The 27,090-nt window shown below is 37.7% G+C and overlaps 1 protein-coding gene across 1 annotated transcript in view; it reads right to left on the bottom strand.

Annotated features, from left to right (window-relative positions):
- Positions 1–1,756: 1,756 nt before the first annotated feature.
- Positions 1,757–27,090, bottom strand: part of FZD6 (frizzled class receptor 6) — a 38,367-nt gene continuing 13,033 nt past the window's right edge. Inside the window, 5 exon segments of the mRNA NM_001003065.1 lie at positions 1,757–1,925; positions 3,383–3,811; positions 4,985–5,133; positions 6,443–7,460; positions 11,027–11,223. Of these exon segments, the coding sequence (NP_001003065.1) occupies positions 1,757–1,925; positions 3,383–3,811; positions 4,985–5,133; positions 6,443–7,460; positions 11,027–11,223 (1,962 nt within the window).

Raw genomic sequence — 27,090 nt, 5'->3', positions numbered from 1 at the left:
CTAATTCAACCTCTCAACCACTTTTTCCCAACCATTAAATGCTCCTTGAGCAAAAGAAGCTCCAATTGTTGGGCCTGGCAGAGTGAATTTCTTTCTTCTCCCAGATCTTACCCTGGCAATTCCTCACTATCTTATTTGTTTTTTAGAATGTTTTAATTTGATATCATTTTATTTCCCACTGCCAAGAGTGAAAGCAGCGTCCTGGGCTCCCTTTGCTTTACCCCATCCTTCAGGTCTCCCGCTGGCTTTAATAAGTATGGTAAATATGGCTGTATAAGATATATAGTCTGGGAAGAAATTGTAACAAATGAAAAATAAGAGTCTTGTCTTCTCCTTTTCCAGTTTAAAAAAGAAAAAAGCTTCTGACTTATTAGTCACGGAGCCACTGATCTGAAAAATCCTACCACCTCCTGGGTCAGGACCACTAAGCACAGAATTCTCCACAATCTCTTACACAGTGAGAATTTTATTACTGGAAAGCTCATACAATGTTTTTGTATACAAAGTTCAAAAATGCCGAAAACTTAGTATTTACATTTTCCATACAGTACATGATAATCTTCTTCTTATGCTAAATAGAGGAAAAAAACCCAAAGCATTAGAAACCATTCTTCAAGGTATAACACTTAATTGGAAATAAAATTAAGAAAATTCTTTAATATTTTAAAGTATGTTATATAAAATACATTTTGTTTATCAGGACTACATTTTTTCCCCATTTGGCTGGCACTAATATTGCTAACATATTTTTTAACACACTTTTAAATGTTCAGCAAACCCTATTTAAGTGCAGAAATGAATTCCACATAATGTCTGAGAAAGAGACTGTATAAATTTTAGTATTCTAAATGTTAAAAAAATAGTTAAAGGGATAGCAACTATAAATCTTACAAATACAATCTTGAGTGGTCATAAAACAAGTTTTTTTTTTTTAAGGAAATCAATTGCACTTGGCTTAAAAGAGTAACATTTCATCTAATCCTTCAGGACATATTATTTAAAAATGTAGAACGATCAATGAGCAGCATAATACAATCAACACTGGACATCAAGCACCTTATTTTAGTGGCATAACAGATGTATAAAATTCCTAAAACAAGACTTTACAAAATTCACACAAGGAAGATGATGAAGTGGAATAAATGGATTTTTAAAGTTGAATTTCTGTTATAACACTTTCCAGTGTGTCAGGTGCCAGTTATTTTTTATACTATAAAAGAATACTATTTTTCAATTTTCTTAGAAACTCAGTGTAAAAGCTACCAAAGTAGTGCTAAAATATCAGAATAACATAAAAATATTTGAATAGCTTTTCCAGGAATTCTAAAAAAAAAGTTCAAATACATATAAACTTATTTTCAAATATATAAAAAAGATACAAAGATAAGTTTTAAATACTTTAGCAAGGAAATATCTTGATTTTATGCCATAAAAGTGAAATAACATATAGTACATCTTAAAATACTTTTAACAAGAATAGAATCTTCATAAATAGAAAAGGAAGATTCCTCTAATCCCTTCTCCCACGCAACTTAAAAAAATATTAACCTGCATATTTCTGCTTTCTGGGTATACTGTCATCATTGACCTCTGAGTGAAATTAATTCTATTATTTTCGGAATCTATTGTGTCCAGCGTAACAGTAGGCAATGCAGCTGTCAGTGCAGAAGAATACAACAGTGACATGGACAAGACAGCGTACTGTCACCTCCAGTGTAACATGAACCCACTCCTCAGCATCGGGACAACCTGCTTCTCACGTATCAGAGTGACTTCCAGTGCCATGCTCTTTTCTACCTCCTGAAGCTGAGTGAACGAGCAGTGATGTGGAGCCTTTCAGGCTGCCGGGCTCTGAAGAGCCTGGGACCTGCAAGCTGCTGCTCTGCATTGGGCCGGTTTCAGTGACATCACTTTTTGGAGTTACCCTAGGTAAAAAGATGAAAGTCAACATACATACAGACCAAAGCACAAATGTGATGCCAAATGTCCTTACAAATGCTATCTACTTCTCATGAGTTTTACTCCCAACCAGTTTCCACTTTTATCAGAGCATGATTAACTAAAACTCCTTATGTGTACCCTAACACTTCAAAATGCAAATACTTATTTTAATTTTTAAAAGATTTTATTTATTTATTTGAGAGACAGAGACAAAGAGAGCACATGAGTGGGGGCAGAGGGAGAAACAAGCTCCCAGCTGAGCAGTGAGCCCAATGCAGGGCTCTATCTCAGGACCCCAGAGATCATGACCTGAGCTGAAGGCAGCCGCCTAACTGACTGAGCCACCCAAGTGCCCTCAAATACTTTATTTTCAAATACAATGCTAACTTCAGAAACTGCATTAAGCACCCTCCATGCATGGGCTGAACATGGTGTGGCATGGGGAAAACAATTAATAAGACAGGATTCCTGCCCTTGGTTTAGTAAATATTTTATTCATTTCCCACCAAGGATGCGATGTTGTGTAATTCCAACACAAAGATGGAAATACAAAGATGCATCAGACCACAGCTCTGCAAATTTAGTGGAGGTTTAAAGGCACGTGTCTAATTAGAATCTGGTCTGCAAAAACTGTTATGGGAACACAAAGAAGGAGCATTTGGTCTAGTTTGGGAGGACAGAGGTGAGACAACCTAGAGACCTAAAAGTACTTCACTATCAGCATTCTGGCTCATTCGATGTTTACCTGTGTTTGGATCACTTATGACCATTTGGAAAAATTTCATTAAAGATAATGTCAATATCCTTTCATGTTCAGAAAATAAGAAACAGGGATCCCTGGGTGGCGCAGCGGTTTGGCGCCTGCCTTTGGCCCAGGGCGCGATCCTGGAGACCCAGGATCGAATCCCATGTCAGGCTCCCGGTGCATGGAGCCTGCTTCTCCCTCTGCCTGTGTCTCTGCCTCTCTCTCTCTCTCTCTCTCTGTGACTATCCTAAATAAATAAATAAAATATTAAAAAAAAAAAAAAAAAAAAAAAAGAAAATAAGAAACATTTTATAATCATCTTCATATAAAATGACAAATGCCTTTTAGCACTACGACACAGTACTAAAACTTAATAGCCTGTATTTCAGAAGGATCTCAAATATTTACCCAAATATACATGCAACCTTGAACAATTACCATAGGAATGACTGTTACTTTCCTACTTGAACAACATTCATGAAGGCTCTTTTCAAAGCTAAGAATTAAACTACCAAATAGCACATTTATAGGCTGAAGCCAAACTTCCTAAACCCAAACTTCCTTGGACTAAGTGTATGGACATGTCATCTAGAACATTTTCTTTCCAGGTATGCTATGCTTTAATAATAATTAAAAAAAAGTATAATGCAGAATTCAAAGGAGTCCTGATTTAAGATAACAAAAATCAAAGCTCACCTTCCTTCACTCCGTGTACTTTCAGATATGCTGATCTTATCAGTCCCATTGCCTGCCCGGCCTTTCCTGTCAGCCTGTTCCTCACAGAGTCGGGAGCTGGATGCTGCTGGGGAGGCTGGCTCCCCACAGTCCTGTTCTCTTGATCTGGGGGTGCTCGCTCCATCTGCTCTCACCTCTCTCACTGATGTTTCAGGGGAGGTTTGTATTTCTGTCAAAGTTTCTTGTCCTAAGTAATCGTGGTTAGTGACTGCCACTGCAGAAGTGCCATGATTGGCTGTAGCACCTGTGCTGGTTCCCATGGATTTGGAAATGACCTTCAGCTTGTGCGAACTTGGTTTGTAGTGCTTCTTTTTGTGCTTAACTTTAGAATTGTGCTTTAAGAAGAACTCACATGACTCCTGTAGTACTCTTCTACTTTCACTGATTGGACTGTAAGAGAAACCAAAGAGAGGGTTTACTTGGCAAATGTTAAGTGTTATGAAGAAGCCAAAAAGCACATAATATATCTTATGCCAAAAATCCTTAGTCAATAAAGTTAAAAATTTGAAATGACTTATGGTTATGAAATCTGGGATTATAAATACTATGAGATATAAGTAGACTGTCATGAAGTGAAATCTTTTTTTGCAGACACCATTAGTTGCCTTTGTCAACATAAACAAGTTGGTGAGAAATTTAAGAAGTGAAACCAAAGGATGAGGAAACTCAAAGCGGCATAAAGTAGGGGACTATCTGCAAATTATATGTAAATACATCAAATATAAAAGTAAACCTGAAGAAAAAGGACAGAGAGTGGCTGGTTGTTAAATTTAATTATTTGCTAACATTAAAGTTAGCAAGTTATACTGAAGTGAATATATAAATATGGGATAGATATATAATAATAGTGCAAAAAAATCAAAGTCCAGTTAAATGCAATTCTTCAGACTTCAAAAACTTAGAAAAGATCTATACTTCTGAGATTTTTACCACAAAAGAGTTTATTAATCAAACTAATGGGGAATAGTTAAAACAACTATACTACACTGTTGACCGTATAGAGCATACAATGTATATAAATAACCAAAATGAACTATTTACTTGTAAATCTACTATATTGTTATAACATGCTATGTAAGTTTAAAATGTTACCATCTTAAGCAAGGCAAATAAGTGACATTTTAAGTCAGCACTATGTATAATAAAATTTCAAGGTATTAAACAATGATCATACAATATATTTGAATCCTACTTTATAGATTCCCTTACATATATTTGATCCCATTTATTCTCTTATCACTGATAAGAAAAATTTAAATTTAAAATGCTGCACCAAATAATGAATCCAGTGACAACAGTAATAATCTTGAATATAAGCTGTGGAAAGAAAATGCACACTTTACAAATCTTTCATTCATATTTCAATAGAATAGTGTAGGTCAAAGACTATTTTAATGAGTGCCAAACAAAATAAAGTATGTTTCTCCAGGCTCCAGGAAAAAGAATTCCAAATTTGACATAATAGCTGACATAATGAAACTCCACTGAGTGAGGACTTAAATAGTTCCTTGGTATTTGTTCTACTTAATTAAAACAACATCAGATAATTAAATAGATTCTTACTCTCTCTTACGATTTCGTTTAAAAAACCCAGCCCATTCTGTGCATGTCTTTTTGCTTCCAACCCAGAAGACAGCAGAGATGCCAACAATTAATGTCATCAGATATTTTATCATAAATAAAGCCAATTCTGGTCGAGTTTCTGTTTTAGCCTACAAAAAAAAAAAAAGTGAATAAAAATTTCAGTGGTGCATTTAAAGTGGAGAGAAATCTATATAGTCAATGTAAAACTCATACAAAAAGTATAAATCTCCAGTCTGTTTTATTATAAAATGTTTGACATAACGTAATATAATGAATGGTGCTGCTTTAAGTGCATTTTTTTTTTTTTTAATTTATGGTAGGCACACAGTGAGAGAGAGGCAGAGACATAGGCAGAGGGAGAAACAGGCTCCATGCACTGGGAGCCCGACGTGGGATTCGATCCCGGGTCTCCAGGATCGTGCCCTGTGCCAAAGGCAGGCGCTAAACCGCTGCGCCACCCAGGGATCCACCCCCCCTTTTTTTTTCTTTTCTTTTTTTTTTAAGTGCATTCTTTATTAAAGTTCTGAATGAAGAACTTTTATCTGTTTATCAAAATATATAATTAGAAAGGGGAAATATATTTAGGAAGAACATCCTAAATCTTGGCTTGATTTCCCAGCATTTTTTCCTGTAAGTATAGCAGCCTCTTATAATTGCCAAAATATTTGGTTCTAAGAATTCATCTACTTTCCCTCATTATAATCAACCAAAAAATCACACTTAAACTCATTGGAACAACATACTATTTTAGAGTCTTTACACATTGTTGTTTATGTTATAAAAAATTTGGTTGGTTAGGGTGAAATAAGTATCAATACAATACAGTAAAATAAGTTCTGCTTTTATAAGCATATACAAAACCAAAAATTATAAGATAATATGATCAAATTAAATATACCCAAATAAGGTCTCTTCCTACTACGGAAGAAGAATGAAAAACAACTCCCAATTCAGCAGAAGTTGACAGACCTGTTCTTCTGTTTCTGTTCCTCATTATTATCTGCCTTTGAAACTGAATTTAATTTTAAAAGAAGAGCTACAGGAGGCACTCCAACCTGTAACCAAAGCCAAAACTTGAGGACAGAGCAGCTCTGGAGGCATGGATCCCAGTTTCATCTAATGCATGAAGAATCATTTCCTCTATCTGCTGGACTTTCTTACAGGAGATCAAATGTTATGGTCATGACTAGTTCAAGTGTACTTCCAGGGAACATTCTCCAGATTAAAGCTAAATAGTGAACTAATACAGGGGTACCTGGGGGGCTCAGTTAACTATCTGCCTTTGGCTCAGGTCATGCCCTCAGGGTCCTGGGATCTAGTTCAGCGAGAAGCCTGCTTCTCCTTCTGCACTCCCCACCCCCCGCTTGTGAGCTCTCTCAAATAAATAAAATCTTTAAAAAAGAAATAGTGTAATGAACTAATACAAACGCTCTTTACCTGATAAGGACACGGGATATGGTACTGACGACAGTGGTCAGAGACCCAGGTTATCTCCCAGGTGATCCTATTCACCTGCTCATAGACGTAACATCCCAGAAGTGTCACCAGTGGCACAAGATACAGGCCACTAAAGACTCCAATTCGAATCATAAATTTCTTTAGTTTCTCTTGGTTCCGGCCATCATGTTGTATAACTTGTCGAACATGATTTAAGGAAATAATGCCAGCTAAAAGAAGAGACAGCCCGACAAACACACAAAGGCACAGTGGCAAGAGTACAAAGTAGCGAGAAGCATCCAGGTCATAAAGGCCAACAAAGCAAACGCCACTAATGTTGTCTCCTTCAACTTTGTTCATAGCAAGAAGCATAACAGTCAGAAAACCTGGTATTCCCCATGCAACAGCATGAAACCACACTGCTTTTTGTTCAATGGCTTCACAACTCCATTTTCTTCCTGCAGCTAAGAACCACGTAATGGTAAGAATCACCCACCACACGGTGCCAGCCATTGTGAAAAAATACAGAAACATAAACAGAACAGTGCAAGCCTTATTCTGAGAACCCAGAACTACTGTGTCACCTAGTTCTAGCTTCTCATCTGCCTTGTTGCAGGCTGTGCGATCGCCTAACAAGAATCCGATAAAGTACATCAGGGACACAATGCTGTAGCAGACGGAGTAATATATAATTGGTCTCTCTGGGTATCTGAATCTTTTAACATCAATTAAGAAAGTAAGGAATGTGAAAAGAGTTGCACAGAGACAAAATATTGAAACTATTCCAATAAAACTTTTTGCAAACTCTAGCTCATCGCTTTTAAAATACATGTTAGGGCATGGAGGCGCGCACTGGTCAATCCCCAGAAACTTATAGCCTTGTCCCCCAGAAGTCTTAAGATGCCTTGGACACCAAAATCCAATGTCTCTCTGGACTTGCTCTGTGTTCTTCTGAGGACCAAGAAACTGTGTGTGTGGATCAAAAGTTACAGGAACAGTCTCATCACAGTACTGCAATCTGTAAAAATGATAAAAACTGAAGTCAACATTTTTATTGATTCACTATTTTAATGTATGCTTTCCAGCTATAAAGTGCTACCTTATGCATTCATAATTGATGGGAGGACACACAACCTGATAGATTATAGGTTAGAGCTTTGAAGTTAACTAAAAACTTGTAGTTATTAGTGAGGCCCCAACACGCTAACATATGTTTAATACAAGGCAAGTGAATATGAAAATTTCCTTACTCAGAAAATTATCAATTTAATAATTTTTATTTTGTAAACTTTTTTTCAAGTAGGCTCTACACCCTAGGTGGGGCTTAAACTCACAACCTCGAGATCAAAGAGTTGCATGCTCCACTGACTGAGCCAGTCAAGTGCCCCAATTAATAACTTTTAAATAATTTCTGTTTCCAAGACTAAATATCTAAGAAAGAATTCATCCTAAAAAAAAAAGAAAGAAAGAAAAAATTTATCTTAATTAGTAGTCTCCAGACAAATAAGTGCTGGCTTGTCTGTTTACAGTATTAGAAATATAAGCCATGGGGAAATTCACTTGTTTTCTAATGCCCCCAAGTAAAGCGGCTCAATCATATGACTAAGGTGTTAACAGCTAAAATTGACTGAAATGAGACCCTTCCCTTTCCTGGATTGGGTTAGGTGATCTCTACAGAAGATCACCAAGAGGTAGACTCAGACCAGCTTAATTCACATCACTATTCTGTTTGTTTGGCTGTTTTTTTTAATTGAGATATAGTTGGCATACCGTATTATTTGAGTTTTAGGTAGGTGTACAACATAGTGATTTGACATTTATATACATTGAGAAATGGTCCCAGGTAAATCTAATCACCATCTGTCACAAAACTAATATAATGTTATTAACCATACACTATATCCTCATGACATAACTGGAAGTTTGTACTTCTTGCCTCCCTTGTTTACGGCATAGCAGAGTGAAGTATATTTCTATTTTGTGAAAAACTACTACTCAGTTAAATTTTTTTTTTTACAGTTTTAAACTTAAATTAAATTTGCCAACATATAGTATAACACCCAATGGTCACCCCATCAAGTGCCCTTCTCAGTGCCCGTCACCCAGTCACCCCATCCCCCCCTCACCACCTCTTCCACAACCCTTTATCTGTTTTCCAGAGTTAGGAGTCTCTCATGGTTTGTTTCCCTATCTAATTTTTCCAACTCAGTTCCCCTCCTTTCTCTTATAATCCCTTTCACTATTTCTTATATTTCCCTTATGAGTGAAACCATATGATGACTGTTCTTCTCTGATTGACTTATTTCACTCAGCGTAATACCATGTTGAAGTAAATGGTGGGTATTTGTCTTTTCTGATGGCTGAGTAATATCCCATTGTATATATAGACCACATCTTCTTCATCCATTCATCTGTCTACTCAGTTAAATTTCTACACACCAATATTAATTTGGAGGATCTGTATGGTTTAAAAATTAGTGGGAGCTTTAGGGCACCTGGGTGGCTCAGTCGGTTAAGTGTCTGACTTCAGCTCAGGTCATGATCTCGTTGTCCTGGGACTGCAACCTACACTGGGCTCCCTACTCACCAGGAAGTCTGCTTCTCTCTCTTCCTCTGTCCCTCCCCACACTGTGCTCTCTCGCTCTCTCTCTAAAATAAATAAAATCTTTAAAAAAATTTAAATAAATTAGTGGGAGTTTTTAACAAGAAAACATTTATTTTACTTAAATATTTATTTATTTAAATTTTTAAAAATTTATTTAATTTTTTAAAAGATTTTATTTTTAAGTAATCTGTACACCCAATGTGGGATTCAAACTCATAACCCCAGCATCAAGAGTCGCATGCTACACCAGCTGAGCCAGCCAGGTGCAGCAAAAAGAAAACGTTTAAAACATGCGAGGAAAAAAAAAATAAAAATAAAAAAAAAATAAAACATGCGAGGGATCCCTGGGTGGCGCAGCGGTTTGGCGCCTGCCTTTGGCCCAGGGCGCGATCCTGGAAACCCGGGATTGAATCCCACATCGGGCTTCCGGTGCATGGAGCCTGCTTCTCCCTCTGCCTATGTCTCTGCTTCTCTCTCTCTCTCTCTCTGTGACTATCATAAAAAATAAAATAAAATAAAATAAAAAAATAAAAAAAAAACATGCTTTAGATATAGATAAGAGTAGCAAATAATAAAATACATGCCCAGATAAAGAACATTATGTATCTACCAACATTTTAAAAACTTAATATTATGTCAGTTTTGCTTTATATCTTTTAAAATAAAACAATATAACATTAGATCTCAGGTGGGACCCCTTTCTGGTTTTACTCTCTTTTTCTCTCTCCCCAGAAATACTCATTACCATACGTTCAGTTTTTATTCTCCTTATGCATTTAAAAAAAATCTTTCTTATGTGATTTTCTAACCATAATATTATATAGTATTGTTTCACAGGTTTTGAATTTTATATAAATGACACCGTACTATATATATCATCCTATAGCATCCTATTTTTACTTAATTTTTAGATTTATCCATGCTTATAGATGTGGATCAACTACATTAATTTTATCAACTATATGGTAGTATTCTAGTGTATAAGTACATCACAATTTACTAGTCATTCTTCTACAATGGACTTTCAGTTTTTCCATTTTTAAAAAAAATTACGAATAATTAGCAATCAGTATTTTTTTTTTAATTTTTATTTATTTATGATAGTCACAGAGAGAGAGAGAGGCGCAGAGACACAGGCAGAGGGAGAAGCAGGCTCCATGCACCGGGAGCCCGATGTGGGATTCGATCCTGGGTCTCCAGGATCACGCCCTGGGCCAAAGGCAGGCGCCAAACCGCTGCGCCACCCAGGGATCCCAACAATCAGTATTCTTATGTATGATCCACTGTTTGTGTAAAAGTTTCTATAGAGGGGGATTGCCTAGAATGTAAGGTATGAGTATGCTCAACTTTACTATATATTACCAATTGTTCCTAAAAACAAGTATGTGTTCACCAGAAGTGTATGACTTCCACAAAGCATCTATATACTTCCTTTAGTCTATATATAAAGAAACAGAAAGGTAGACACAGCTTCTTTCCCAGGTTATCGTGTAAAGTCTCATTATATCAGCAGAATAACTCAAATTACAATCCCCTAATGTCTAGAGAATAGGAGACAAAAGTTATTAATCAAGGTCAATGTGCAAAAAGGTCAGTGAATTGATAAGTTCATTTCCCCCCAGTTTGGGTCAAAGGCACCATTACATGTTCTCAGAGAACTGTGTACTTCTCTTTTGTTGTATCTAGCATGGTTAAAATTTTACATTTATTATTATAATTATTTGATTACTATTTGTTCTTCCCCATATCACTGCAAAGTTCTCACTGCAAATCTGTTTTTGCTCACCATTATGTCCAAAAGCTTATCACCCCAGTGGCTGGCATATGTTAAGTGTACAATAAACATTTGTTGAATGAAATAATGAAACCCTGTCACAAATGTTCTGGAAAACTAACACCAGCATTAAAAGATTATTGGTAAAAAAAAATAAAAAAAAATAAAAGATTATTGGTAGCTTTTAGTTGAAAACATAATTTACCTGTCACATTCAAGTTCCTCAGGCCATCGCATACCAAAAGTGTCGATTAGTTTTTTGCAATCAGAATATACTTTCTCACAAAACTTACGACAAGGTGGAACCACATTAATTTGGTCTGTGCACGCTGGTACGAAAGCTTTGCAAAGGAAAGTTTCAATGTTTGGTGAACATTCCAAATTTGCAAGGGGAAGAAAGGGCTATTAAGAAAAACAGCAAGATAAGTAAGGTTAGAAAACATTTTAATAACAAATGAATGAAATTAATTTACTATTCATACGCCTTTTCACTTACACTCCAAAAGAATCTTTATCTCTCTCAATACAGTCAATTTTTTTCACTTTTATGTATTTCTAAACTGATCTCTCTTTTTTTAAATTTTTATTTATTTATGATAGTCACAGAGAGAGAGAGAGAGGCAGAGACACAGGCAGAGGGAGAAGCAGGCTCCATGCACCTGGAGCCCGATGTGGGATTCGATCCCGGGTCTCCAGGATCGCGCCCTGGGCCAAAGGCAGGCGCTAAACCGCTGCGCCACCCAGGGATCCCCTCTAAACTAATCTCTATGCCCAATGTGGAATTGAGTCATGTACTCTACTGACTGTGCCAGCCAGGTGCCCCTCAATATAGTCAAATTTTAAGGAGATAATTTCAGTTGGTCTGTTAGACTTATGAACACTTCATACGCAATGGAATATTATAGTTCTATTAAATTATACATTTTTTAAGAAGATGAGCTAAGTCAAATCAAAAGCAAAGCATGAATTGATTGCTAGGTAAAATAAATTATGCAAATATCCCATTTATAAGTATATACTGGAACACCCAAACACTGTACTAAGCATTCTAGAGAGTGAAGGAATGTTTGGGGCAGAGGAACAGCACAGAAAAGGCATGAGTATCACTAGAATGTGTATATGCAGGGCAAGCTCAGAGTGGCTAGAATATAAGGTCAAAGAGGTGGTGTTAGGGTCCAAGTAAGAGAGGTGAGATTGGAGGTATGCTGGGCCTGATCCTGGAGACCAGGAATGACAATGGTAAATTGCCTGGATTTTCAAATCAAGGAATGAAATACTATTGGAGAGTTTTAAGCAGGGAGTATCTCTAGAGTCTGACAGCTGAGCTGGTATGCTGGACCCCATTCATTGGCTTTGTGTGACTTTGTCAAATTAACTTTTCTGTGCATTAATTTTTTCATCTGTAACATGGCAATAATAGTAGTACCTGTTCCGTAAGACTGTCATGAGAATGGAATTAATAAGTGTAGTACACTTCAAATAGTGTTTGGCATTTAGTAAGCACTCAATAAACATCAGATTGTGATGATTACACTTTAGAGAATACAGATGACTTCTGGATAAACCTGGCACACTAATCACAGATGTTGACCCCCTTTCCCTCCTCATGCTTCCTCACTAAAATTATAATAAAGAGAAAAAAAAGGTACTAACCCATTGGTAAGTGAACAGAAGAGACCACATGAGCATATCTGACTTTTCTGGAGAACAAAAACAACAAGCCCCAACCTTTCCAAGACAGGAAACTATTAGAGGAATGGAAAGTGAGAGGCAGCCCGGGTGGCTCAGCGGTTTAGTGCCACCTTCAGTCCAAGGCATGATCCTGGAGACCCGGCATCGAGTCCCATGTCGGGCCTCCTGCATGGAGCCTGCTTCTCCCTCTGCCTGTGTCTCTGCCTCTCTCTCTCTCTCTCTCTGTGTGTCTCTCATTAATAAATAAATAAAATCTTTAAAAAAAAAAAAGGAATGGAAAGTGACATAATGGAACACAGGACAGACTAAGAACTAGGAGTGGAGGGATTCAGGTGACAAGGAGCTGACGTGCCCTAAATACTCTGAAAATCTAAGTTCTTTGAGATACCAAGTAACACAAGAGGCTACCCTCACACTTACCCCAGTAGCCAGAGGACTACTGCATTCTACCGGGGTTGTTTCCAGGAAAAAGGCAGCTAGTGATGGTGTGCACTTGGGGCATCAGGCACAGGGCAAGAATACAGCACAAAGTGAAAAGAGGGTGACTGAATAACAGTCTACCTACAGAAACGTGAAGCCCTTATCTTCCTGTTCCTGTTCTGCTCAGGCATATACCCACCATCCTCATTCTATGAAAAAATTCAACAGTCTTGAAGAGCTCTACATTCTGACAATGAAAAAGACAGTTGACCTTGAATTCACCCTACTATGAAGTCCATTACTAACAACCCCCATTCTTGCAAATGGAGCTTTTTAGTGCCCCACACAAATATAAATGGGCAGCCAAGGATCATCAGGCATTTGAACAAAGCCTCCCACATCAAATAGAGACCAAAACAAACAAGTAGATAATTGAATATTTGGAGGAAACAGAGATATAGGGAACAGAAGAAAACAAATCACAGAATAAACAAAAACCTTAATATCTTAAATGAGAAGTTACTGCAGTCATTTAAAATGGATGGAGTGCTAGAGAAAATTAAAATAAGATAGCACGAATAAAAAATAAAACAAACTACAGAAGGATAGAAGATAAAACTGAGGGAAGAGATGGACAATCAGAGAGAAAATCCTCCCAATCAGAGGATCAGTCCAAGTGTCCAACACATGACTAAAGGAGTTTCAGAAAGAACAGGGAAAATGGGGGTGTATGGATGGATGATAATCAAAGAACATAAGAACATTTTTCACAACAGAAGGGTACTAGTTTACCAAATGAAAAAGCTGGCATCACACTGCAACCTTACTAGTAAAACATTTCTGGGCTTTAACTACAATTTATTTTTAAGATTTATATATTTATTTGAGAGAGAGCATGAGCAGGGGGAAGGGCAAAGGGATAGGGAGAGAGAGAGACTCTTAGGCAGATTCCTTGCTTCTGAATATCTAATATCAGATACTAGGAGACAGTGCAAAAATAACTCTAATATTCTCAAAGAATATTACTTTTAACCTGGAATTCTATACCCAACCAAACATTTAGGTAACAGTAAAATAATGACCTTTTTGGCTCTGTAAGGAATAAAAAATGTTAACTTTGAAGCAACTAGAAGACACAGGATTCCTAAAACCAACTGAAGGAATATGAATAAACCATGAAGAAAAATGACATAGGACTCAGGAATTAGTTGATCCAAAACTGGAGAATGGCAAGAGGAAGCCTTAGCATGGCAGCTATGTATCTATTGCAGAAAGCAATCAGGGCAAGGAGGAATGTCTTAGGGAATGGGAATGGGGGACTGGAATTGACAGGTTATATGATATTTTGAGCATCTGGAAAAACTGCTGTTACATGTCTAAAAATCTGCTGGGACATCAGAAAAAAAAATTAGCTGTAGGTACATAAAAACAAAGTAAATGGGGAAAAAAATGCAGTTACTACATTAAAAAAGAGGAAGGGTACTAAAGAAATAAAGGGGCAGCCCGAGTGGCTCAGCGGTTTAGTGCCGCCTTTGGCCCAGGGTGTGATTCTGGAGACCCAGTATGGAGTCCGACGTTGGCTCCCTGCATGGAGCCTGCTTCTCCCTCTGCCTCTCTCTCTCTCTCTCTCTCTCTCTGTTGTCTCTCATGAATAAATTTTTAAAAATCTTAAAAAAAAAAGAAATACAAGCAATCAAAGCATAGTACTTGACTCAGTAATGTACAATATTTAATGTTCCTAGTAATGCTAGCACTCACGATTGATTTAATCAAGAGCTGTGTTAGAAGGTTGGGCGGATAAGTAAAAAAGGTAGAGTAAGACAAATTATCAACTGCCATAATAAGAGAATAAATAGAGACTGCCTGAAGTTCTAAATGAAAGAATCACTAAGTAACAGAGTAAGCATATTAGAACATGGCCCAAGTATCAGAAGATCCCTGAAAAAGTTCAAAGTCGCTGCCTTTGGGGAAGAGGACTGGGATGGGGAAAAAGAAGAGTGGGCAGGAACTGCTGTTTTTCTATTAAAAGCCTTTAATATTGAGAATTTTCTTCCAGCTTTATTTGGGTATAACTGGCATACAATAAAGTGAACATGTATAAAGTGTAAACTTTTCTGGGTGTTTTTTTTTTTTTTTTTCTGGGTTTTGAAACCATTATCACGGTCAAAGAAATAAATGTATCTATCACACAATGAAATCCTTCCAATCCCTCCTTCCTATCTCCCCTCTTACCCTATCCCCCTACCCCAAGACAGTAACCTCCCCTGGTTAATCACTGATATGCTATCATTATAGAGTGATATTTCCTAGAGTTTTAGATAAATGGAATAATACAATATATATTCTTTTTTGTCTGGCTTCTTTCACTTGGCATCATTTTAAGATTCAATCATGTTGTTCTGTGTATCAACAGTTCATTCTTTTTAATTGCTAAGTAGTACTGCATTGTGTGTTTACACCATAATTTGTTTATCCATTCACCTGTTGATGGGACAGTTTGAAGTGCCATGGGACATGAGGGTGGATATCCACTAGCTGACAATTAAATAGAGCTCTGTAGGTAAGAGACTTTAGGTAGGACATAGATTTGGAACCCATCATTATAAAAATGGTAAATGAAATATGTGAATGATATTACCTAGAGAACATGTAGAGTAAGAGAAGATGAATATTCAGATTCAAGAAGAATGGGCTGAACTTACATATTAATATTCTCTTCTCCAAATGCCACTGAAATGGGAAAAGGCTTAAGGATAAAAAAAAGAAAATCTATAGCTCTACAAAAAAAAAAAAACAGGAAAAGTTCTTATCAATGAACTATAAACACTGAGACATTTCTGAAAGATAAAAGGGAATGGAGGTGTAGCATCTGGTAAGACGGTGGAATGGGAGGACCCTAAGCTCACCTCAGCCCACAGATACAATTAGGTTAACGCTCATATCAGTGTAAATAACACATCTTGTCCCAGAAAAGAGGGACACCTGAGTGGCAGTGGCTGAGCATCTGCCTTTAGCTCAAGTTGTGATCCGGGGGGTCCTGGGATCAAGTCCTGAATCAGGCTCCCCACAGGGAGCTTGCTTCTCCATCTGCCTTTCCCTTTGTGTCTCTTATGAATAAATAAATAAAATCTTTAAAAAAAAAAACCGCGCGCACACACACACACACACACCCAGAAAAGAACTAAAAGACTGGCAGAACAAACTCCACACTAAAGGTGGAAAAGAGGCCACAGTGAAGAGGGTAGGAAGGGTGGATATGTGTTCAGAGCTAAACAAACCCTGGAGTCCTTAGAAAGGAGGGAGCCATGGACAGAGAGAGGGGAGAGAAAGACTGTCATATAGGAGAGTCTGCATGGGAAAGATGATAATTTAATAATTAGAGGGGCTTTGATAATTAGAGGGTCTGAATTTTTTGAGTTCTCACAATCAGTGGGACTTAAAGCCTGGGATTTAAAAAAATCAGCACGCTGCTTTCTGGGAGAGCCAACTGAGTCCCCACTCTTAAAGAGGCAGCACTACAAACAATCCGTAGAGATACAGTATATACGCAGCAGCCTGGGGCATCGGGGAGGGTTATTTGCTAATTTCAATGTGTGTCTCCAAGCGATAGAGATCCCTGGGTGACTCCCTCAGGAACAAAGGAGCTAGGTGGAACCACTTCCCTTCCCCACCTCCCAGAATGAACACATGGCTACTTCTGGGAACTAGCCCAGAGCCAACACTCATTACCTACCTTGCTTGTACCACCATCTGCCCACTTAGGGGATCTGCCCCCTCTCGCCAAGAATGCCTCAGTCCCAGCACTGAGGGTCCCCTCCCCAGAATACTGATATACCTTGCCAACACCTTGTCTCCCAATCTCTGTGCTTTGAGAAGCCTCAATCCTCCAGTGGCAGTGAGTCCAACTGAAGAGCAGCATGCCTCCTTAAAACTGCAGGCCCCTTGCCTTTGGCCCAGGGCACGATCCTGGGGTCCCGGGATCAAGTCCCGCATCCGGCTCCCTGATGCTCCCTGCGTGGAGCCTGCTCCTCCCTCTGCCTGTGTCTCTGCCTCTCTCTCTCTCTCTCTCTCTCTCTCTCTCTGTGTCTATCATGAATAAATAAATAAATCTTTAAAAAAAACCAAACAAACAAAACTGCAGGCCCCATACCAGCAGCCACATCAGCCACACACCGCATTAGCAGCAATTCCCCTCTGCTAGCACAAACCAGGCAGTGTGCAAGCAACCATGACAGGGGCCAACACCACTCCAAAGTGATTCCTGCCCTTGGGTGAAGGGAAGATAACCACACACACCAGTCAAGTGGTACCAACAGTGGGCTGGAGGCAGACAGTTGGTCTGACTACAGGTCCTGCCAACTAATAAAAGCTTCTCAGGGGAAAACACCCTTTAGTTTGGTGCTACATCATCTCAGGCAAATGCCTGGTCTGACTAAACTCAACCCCAAGGTGATCCTACACTGGCCCACTAACAACACAGGCCACAACACTGCCCACAACAGGCAAAGAGAGCCACTGCAGAAGACTGGACTAAAGGCAAACATGGCCAACACATAGCAGTAGGGCGCATGCAACACCCACAGGAGGCACCTTGAGGGACCAGATTCTGGTGAACAGGGAACACTGTACTGCAGGGCACTACAGGACATCTTCTTCATAAGGCCATTACTTTCAAGATGTAGCTGACTTTCCTAACACAGAGAAACAGACACAGAGAGTTAGATCAAATGAGGAGACAGAGGGATATGTACCAAATAAAAGAACAAGACAAAACCATAGCAAGACACCTAAGTAAAACAAATATAAGTAATAATGTCTGATAGAGAATTTAAAGTAATGATCATAAAGACAGTCACTGGCCTTGAGTAAAGAGTGGAGGACATCAGTGAGACCTAAAAAAGAGATTAAGAGAACCAATCGGGCAGCCCCGGTGGCTCAGCGGTTTAGTGCCGCCTTCAGTCCAGGGCATGATCCTGGAGACTCGGGATCAAGTCCCACATCGGGCTCCCTGCATGGAGCCTGCTCCTCCCTCTGCCTGTGTCTCTGCCTCTCTCTCCCTCTCTCTGTGTGTCTCTCATGAATGAATGAATTAAATCTTAAAAAAAAAAAAAAGAACCAATCAAAGATGAAGAACACAATATATGAAATTAAAAATACACTAGAGGTAGGGGCACCTGAGTGGCTCAGTCGGTTTACTGTCCAACTCTTGATTTCAGCTCAGGTCTCCATCTTAGGATCATGAGTTCAAGCCACACATTGGGCTTTTGGCTGGGTATGGAACCTACTTAAAAATATATATACTAGATGGGATACAAAGTAAGCTAGAGGAAGCAAAATATGAATTAACTACGTGGAGGGCAGACTAATTTAAAGTAATCAAGCTGGGCAGGTGAGAGGAAAAAATACACAAAATGAGAAGAGACTTATGGGAACTCAGCAACTTCATCAAGCACAACATTCTCATTACAGGAATCCCAGAAGAAGAGAGGGAAGACAGGGAAGAAAACTTATGTGAATAAATAACAGCTGAAAATTTCCTTAATCTGTGGAAGGAATTAGGTAACCAGAGCCCCCAACAAGAACAACCCTAGGAGGTCCAAACCAAGACACACAGTAATTAAAATTGCAAAAAAGTAGTGATAAAAATTTTAAAAGCATCAAAGGAAAAGACGAAAGTTACATACAAGCAGAAACCCCATACGTCTATTGGTAGACTTTTCAGCAGAAACTCTGCAGTCAAAAGAAAGTGGCATAATATATTCAAAGTGCGGAAAGGAAAAAAAGTTTGCAGCCAAGAATAATCTATCCAGCAAGGCTATCATTCAGAATAGAAGGAGAGAGAAAAAGTTTTCCAGACAACAAAAGTTAAAGTAATTCATGACCACTACGCCAGTTCAACAAGAAATGGTAAAGGGGACTCTGAGTAGAAAGAAAAGACCATAAGTTATGAGTAAGAAAAGTACGAAGCACAAAAGCAGTAAAATTAAGTATACCTGTAAAAATCAGTAAAGAGACTCACGAATTAAAAGAATATAAAGTGTGACTCCATTTACCTAAATGCAGCAGGGGAGAGAGTAAGTAACAGGTTCAAATTTAAGTTATCACCTTAATATAGACTGATATATATATATCCAAGTATTTCACTAAATAAAGCCAGAAAACCATGAGAGAAGAGAGCGAGAGAAGAAAGGACACAGGAAAACTACAAAAATAACTACAAAACAAGTTACAAAATAGCAATAAATACATGTCTATCAAGAATTACTTTGAATGTAAATGGATTAAATACTCCAATCACAAGACATAGGGTGATGGAATGGATTAAAAGACTAGACCCATCTATACACTGCTTATAAGAGACTCATTTCTGACCTAGGCAGATTGAAAGTGAAGGGATGGAAAAGCATTTATCTTGCAATATATGTGAAAATAAAATTGTGGTACAACATACTTACATTGGATAAAACAGATTTTATTTTATTTTATTTTTTAATATTTTTATTTATTTATTCATGAGAGACACAAAGAGAGAGAGAGAGAGAGGGGCAGAGACACGGGCAGAGGGAGAAGCAGGCTCCATGCAAGGCAGCCCGATGTGGAACTCGATCCCAAGACTCCAGGATCACGCCCTGAGCTGAAGGCAGGCGCTTAACCGCTGAGCCACCCAGGCATCCCATAAAACAGATTTTAAAATAAAGACTATAACAAGAGACAAAGAAAGACACTATGTTATCATAAAGGGGACATTCCAACAAGAAGATGTAACAATTGTAAATATTTATGCACCCAACATCAGAGCATTCAAATACATAAAACAATTTGTAACAAACATAATGGAACTAACTGATAGTAATACAATAACAGGATTACTTTAACACTCCACATACATCAACGGATGGATCATGCAAACAGAAAATCAACAAGGAAACAGTGACTTTGAATAACAGATATATTCAGATCATTCCGTCCTGAAACAGAAGACTATATATTCTTTTCAAGTGCACATGGAACATTCTCCAGAACAGATGACATATCAGGTCACAAAACAAGTCTCAACCAATTCAAAAAGATCAAAGTCATACAATGCATCTTTTCTGACCACAATGCTATGAAACTAGAAATCAACCACAAGAAAAAATATGGGAAGAACACATTGAGGTTAAATAACATGCTACTAAGCAATAAACAGATCAATCAAGAAATCAAAGAAGAAATAAAAAATTACATGGACAGAAATGGAAATATAAATACAATGGTCCAAAATCTTTGAGATGCAGCAAAAGTGGTTCTAAGAGGGAAGTTTATAGCAATACAGGTCTACCTCAAGAAGCAAGAAAAATCTCAAACAACCTAACCTTACATCCAAAGGAACTAGAAGAAGAACAACAAACAAAACCCAAAACCAACAGAAGAAAATAATAAAGAGCAGGGCAGAAATATATGATATAGAAACAAGAAAACCCAATAGAACAGATCAATGAAACCAGAAGCTGGTTCTTTGAAAAGATCAACAGAGATAAGAATTAGAGACCACGGAGAGGTAGAGGGCAAAAGGCAAGGAGCCTGCTTCCTGAATCGGCCTGCAGAAATCTTCCTGCTGAATGCTCACAGCTGACTGTGTGGACACAAAGTATTTTGTGGAGTCTTTGAGGGTTCAGGGGTTCAGGATTTATCTCTTACAGTAATTAATGCTTTTAATCTATTGGAGTGAACAGATGAAAATTAAATGACTCCACAAATTATTCAGGTAGAATTAAAATGCCCTGCTCAGTCAGAGAATACTAGGGCAAACCTAAATAAATTAGAGTCACTTCTGAATAGCTGAAATTTGAGAACTGTGATCTGATATGACTTTATTATGGAAGGAGGCTGTATAATAATGGGGATAATATTTGGTCCTGTATCATAGGGTTATTCTGAGGACTGAATATTGTATTGTAAATAAGCTAATAATTACACACATAAATTAATAAAACATAATTAAACATTGCCTAAATCATAGTGAACAAACAGGATTCATAAAGAGAAAGAAAAGACTCAAATAACCAAATCAGAAACGAAAGAAAAGAAGTAACAACCAACACCATAGAAATACAAAGGATTGTAAGAGAATGCAAAAAATTATATGCCAACAAATTGGACAACCTAGAAGAAATGGATAACCTCCCAAAATTGAATCAGGAAGGAATATAGAAAATTTGAACAGACCAATTACTAGCAATGCAATTGAACAGATCATCAAAAAAACTCCCAACAAACAAAAATTCAGAGCCAGACAGCTTCACAGGTGAATTCTAACCACATTTAAAGAAGAGTTAAAACCTACTCTTCTCAAATTTTTCTAAAAAATAAAGGAGGAAGGAAAACTTCCAAGTTTGTTCTATAAGGCCAGCATTACTCTGGTACCAAAACCAGATAAAGGCACCACAAAAAAGGGAAAACTACAGGTCAATATTTTTGATGAACATAGACACAAAAATCCTCAATAAAATATTAGCAAATCGAACCCAACAATACTTTAAAAAGATCATTCACCATGAGCAAGTGGAATTTATTCCTAGATGCAAGGGTGGTTCAATATTCACAAATCAATCAACATAATGCATTATATCAATAAGAGAATTGATAAAAACTGTGTGATCATTTCAAAAGATGCAGAAAAAGCATCTGACAAAGTACAAAATCCATTTGTGATAAAAAACCTTCAAAAAAATAGGTTTAGGGGGAATATACATCAACATAATAAATGTCTCATATCAAAAACTCACAGCTAACATCATACTCAATGGGGAAAAACTGAGAACTTTTCTCCTAACGTCAGGAACAAGACAAGGATGTCCACTCCTAGCACCTGATTATTCAACATAGTACTGGAAGTCCTAGCCATAGTAATCAGACAACAAAAAGAAATGGAAGGCATTCAAACTGGTAAGAAGATGTAAAACTTTCACTATTTGCAGATGACATAGTATTATATATAGGAAACCCTAAAGACTCCACCAAAAAACTACTGGAACTGATAAATGAATTCAGCAAGGTCGCAGGATACAAAATCAATGTACAGAAATCCACTGCATTTCTATACACTAATAATAAAGCAGTAGAAATAGAAATTAAGAAAACAATCCCATTTAAAATTTCATGAAAAAGGGCAGCCCGGGTGGCTCAGGGGTTTAACGCTGCCTTCAGCCCAGGGCGTGATCCTGGAGTCCTGAGGATAGAGTCCCACATCGGGCTCCCTGCGTGGAGCCTGCTTCTCCCTCTGCCTGTGTCTCTGCCTCTCTCTCTCTCTCTGTGTCTCTCATGAATAAATAAATAAAATCTAAAAAAAAAAAAAAAAAGTTCATGAAAAATAAGAAAATACCTAGGAATAAACTTAACCAAAGAAATGAAAGACCTGTACTTTGAAAACTGTAACACTGATGAAAGAAACTGAAGAGATATTCAAACAAATGGAAAGATATTCCCTTGTTCATGGATCGGAAAAACAAATATTGTTAAAATGTTTATATTACCCAAAGCAATCTACATATTTAATGCAATTCCTATCAAAATACCAAGAGCATTTTTCACAGAACTAAACAATTCTAAAATTTGTATGGAATCACAGAAGACCCTGAATAGCTAAAGCAATCTTGAAAAAAAAAAACAAAACTGGAGGTATCATAATTCCAGACTTTAAGCTATATTACAAAGCTGTAGTAATCAAAACAGTATGGTACTGGTACAATAGAGGACACCTAGATCAAGAACAGAAAAGAAAGCCCAGAAATAAAACTGTAATTATATGGTCTGTTAATCTTTAACAAAGGAGGCAAGAATACACAATAGGGAAAAGACGGTCTCTTCGACAAATGGTGTTAGCAAAACTGGACAGCTACATGCAAAAGAATGAAACTGAACCACTTTCTTATATCAAACACAAAAATAAAGTCAAAATTGATTAAAGGCCTAAATGTGGGGGCAGCCTGGATGGCTCAGCGGTTTAGCGCCGCCTTCATTCAGCCCAGGGCCTGATCCTGGAGACCCAGGATCGAGTCATGTTGGGCTCCCTGCATGGAGCCTGCTTCTCCCTCTGCCTGTGTCTCTGCGCCTCTCTGTCTCTCATAAATAAATAAAACCTTTAAAAAAAATAAAGACCTAAATGTGAGACCTGAAATCATAAAAATCCTAGAAGAGAGTACGGACAGTAATTTCTCTGATATCAGCATAAAAACATCTTTCTAGATAGGTCTCCTGAGGCAAAAGAAATAAAAGCAAAGATATACTATTGGGAGTATATCAAAATAAAAAGCTTCTGGGGCGCCTGGGTGGCTCAGTCATTAAGTGTCTGCCTTCAGCTCAGGTCATGATCTCAGGGTCCTGGGATCAAGCCCCACGTAAGCCTCCCTGCTCAGCAGAAAGCCTGCTTCTCTCTTTGTCAGCTGCTCCCCCTGCTCATGCTTTCTCTCTCTGTGTCAAATAAATAAATAAAAAGCTTAAAAAAAAAAAAAAAGCTTCTACACAGCAAAGGAAATAATCAACAAAACTAAAAGATAACCTACTGAGTGGGAGAACATGTTTGCAAGTGATATATCCAATAAGGATTAGTATCCAAATATACAAAAGAACTGATACAATTGAACACAAGAGAACAATCCAAGTAAGAAATGGGAAGAGGACGTGAACAGACATTTCTCCAAAGAAGACATCCAGATGGCCAACAGACACATGAAAAGATGCTCAACATCATTCATCATTAGGGAAATGCAAATCAAAACCATAATGAGACATCAACTCGTATTTGTCAGAATGACTAAAATAAAAAAACTCAAGAAAGAACAAGTGAAGAAAACAGAATCCTTTTGCACTGTTGGTGGGAATGCAAACTGGTCCAGTGACAGTGGAAGACAGTATAGAGGTTCCTCAAAAAATAAAAAACAGAACCACCCTATGATCCAGTAATTGTACTACTGGGTATTTACTCAAAGAATACAAAAACACTAATTTGAATACACACTGCTTTGTTTACTGCAGCATTATTTACGATAGCCAAATTATGGAAGCAGCCAAAGTCTCCACTGATTGATGAATGGATAAAGAAGATGTGGTATACGTGTGTATACATATGCACACACACATATATATTTACATATATAATGGATAGTATTTAGCCATAAAAAATAAATGAAATCTTGCCATTTGTAACAACATGGATGGATCTAGAGAGCATAATGCTAAATGAAATAAGAGAGTCAGTGAAAGACAAATACTATATGATTTTCCTCATATGTGGAATTTAAAAGACAAGACAAAGGGTAGCTCTTTTTGAGGAACCTCCACACTGTTTTCCAGAGTGGCTGCACCAGCTTGTATTCCCACCAACAATGTAGGAGGGTTCCTCTTTCTCCATATCCTCACAAACATCCCTATAACCCAGCAATTGGACTACTAGGGATTTACCCTAAGGATTCAAATGTAGTGATCTGGGGGGCACCTACACCCCAATGTTTATAGTAGCAAAGTCCACAACAGCCACTATGGAAAGAGCCAGATGTCCATTGACAGATGAATAGATAAAAATGTGGTACATATATACAATGGAATGTTACTCAGCCATCAAAAAAAAAAAAAAATGAAATCTTGCTATTTGTAATGACATGGATGAAACTAGAGGATATTATGCTAAGTGAAATAAGTCAATCAGAGACAGACAATTATTACATGATCTCACTCATAGGTAGAACTTAAGAAACAAAACAGGATCATGGGGAAGAGAAGAAAAAATAAAACAAGAAATTAGAGATGGAGACAAACCATAAGAGACCCTTAATCATTTGAAACAAACTGAGAATCGATGGAGGGGAGGTGGGTAGAGGGATGGGGTAACTTGGTGATGGGAATTAAGAAGGACATGTGATGTAATGACCACTGGGTATTATATAAGACTGATGAATCACTGACCTCTACTTCTGAAACCAATAATTCATTACATGTTAATTGAATTTTAAGAAAGAAACAAAGAACAAAGAAAAAAAGACAATCCTCCCCCCAAAAACACAGACTCTTAACTATAGAGAACAAAGAGATAGTTATTAGAAGGGAGGTGGGTTGGGGATAGGTAAAATAGGTGATGGGGATTAAAAAGTGCACTTAGCTTGATGAGCACTGAGTGGCATATGGAATTGCTGAATCAGTGTATTGTATACCTGAAGCCAATATATAACACTATAGGATAACTACACTGGAATTAAAATTTTAAAATAGAATAAAAATGTGACATGATACTGAGCAACTAAGGGAATGTAAGAAATTAAAAAAAATAACAAAAGAATGAGGACTTCTACTTTCCAGCAGTGTGACCTACTAAGTATCTCCTACCAAAAACCATTCAGATATCTGGATAAATTACCAACAGATAGACTTTAAAATGCATTGCTGAACATTGTATACACTTAATAAAATAGCATAAAATATATAAAGTAAAAAGCAACTAAACTACAAAGAAAATGGAAAATTCCATGATCTTAATGAGATATGTCAATGCATTATTTCCTCTTAAATGAAAGGACAAACAGAAAAAATTAATAAGTAAATATGAGATGTGATTACAACACTACAATTAACAAGTCTGATTGAAAGGGCACATACAGAACCCACACCCAGCAATTAAAGAACAAGAGCTTTAGAGAATGTTGGATCAGGGGAGTGTTCACCCTGTCCTGACGGGGCCAAGTGACTGAGCAAAGACGGCCTCCACAGGTGGTGTACCATATCTCCCTTATACGAATGATGTTGAGACTAATCCTTTGCTGCCTAACAGGGCTTGTTAGAGAACAAACAGAATGCTTTTTTCAACTTTCTCTATCCCAAGGGGGAGAATGTCTAGACTATGAGTATCCATTCTGGAGCTAAGGTGGAAGAAGGAGAAGCATGGGCAACTAGCAGCATTTACTTCCCTATATACTGCCCCACATAAGCCTATTCCTAAAATTTTTGAGTACCTATTAATTAGATCCTAGAGTAGAAAGAATTAAAATACATTGTGTTAAATTCTAACTCAGGAGTCATTCTCTATTAGCTAGGATAAATTGATGGTCAGCATTTAGGAACTATTCACTGTCCAGTTTAAGGGCAGGCAGAATGAAAGTGACACATGTACTTCTGCTACATTAAAGTAAATTCCTTACTGGGCAAATATGGCAAGTCCCATCCTTTGTTTAATTATTCTAGAATGCCAACGCTGGTTAATCCAATAATGGTGTTCATGCCATGAGCAGACAAGAAGTCAGATGTTGAACACTCAAATACCTTCAGAGACTACGCAGGTAAATTCAGAGAGCAAAAGACAGTAGGAGCAACTGGGAGCAGCTGCCATTCGACTCTGGCAGACTGCTATTTGAAAATGGGGGCACACACTTGTCAGAACAATTTTTCACAAGAAAACAGGATCTAGATTTTTATGTAAAATCTCCAAATTTTAAATTTTGGCACTTTAATAAATGAACATTTAAAACACCATACAGGACAAATAAAACATCTTCAGGGCAGATCCAGTGTGGACCACTTTCAAGTTCTGTTGCAAACTAACAGACATAAAGAATTTTAGATTTGGGGGATACCTGGGTGGCTCAGTTGGTTAAACATCTGCCTTCAGCTCAGGTCATGATCCCAGGGTCCTGGGATCAATCCCCTCCCCATATCGGGTTCCCTGCCCAGTGGGGAATCTGCTTCTCCCTCTCCCTCTGCCCCTCCTCCTGCTTGTGTGATCGCTCTGTCAAATAAATACACTCTTTTTTTTAAAAAATCAATTTTAGATTTGGAAGGGACTTTTGAGTGGACTTTCAAGTCTATTATTTTCAAAATGTGTGTGTGTATGTGTGTATTTTACCAAGGAAGATTTTCTTTAAAAAAGAGATTACAAAGAAGCCCAATATATTAAATAAATAAAAGCACAGCTGCTCCAGCTGAAAAGGAAGCCCTCCCTCTGAGATACCTCTCACTCCTCCCCTTCCCTGCCATTGACCTCAAAGCACTTCCAGAGATCAGAGTTTGAAAACCACTGACCTAATCAAGACGTTCAGGTTAAAAGTGAGGAAACAGAATCCAACTGCTTACTGAAGTTATTACTGAAATCCCCAAATCTAACCTGAATTAGAACTTAAGTGTCTTGTCTAA

Source organism: Canis lupus, chromosome 13, assembly GCF_011100685.1.
Source record: "Canis lupus familiaris isolate Mischka breed German Shepherd chromosome 13, alternate assembly UU_Cfam_GSD_1.0, whole genome shotgun sequence".
NCBI classification, from domain to species: Eukaryota; Metazoa; Chordata; class Mammalia; order Carnivora; family Canidae; genus Canis; species Canis lupus.
This window is presented reverse-complemented; position numbering and strand designations above follow the sequence as displayed.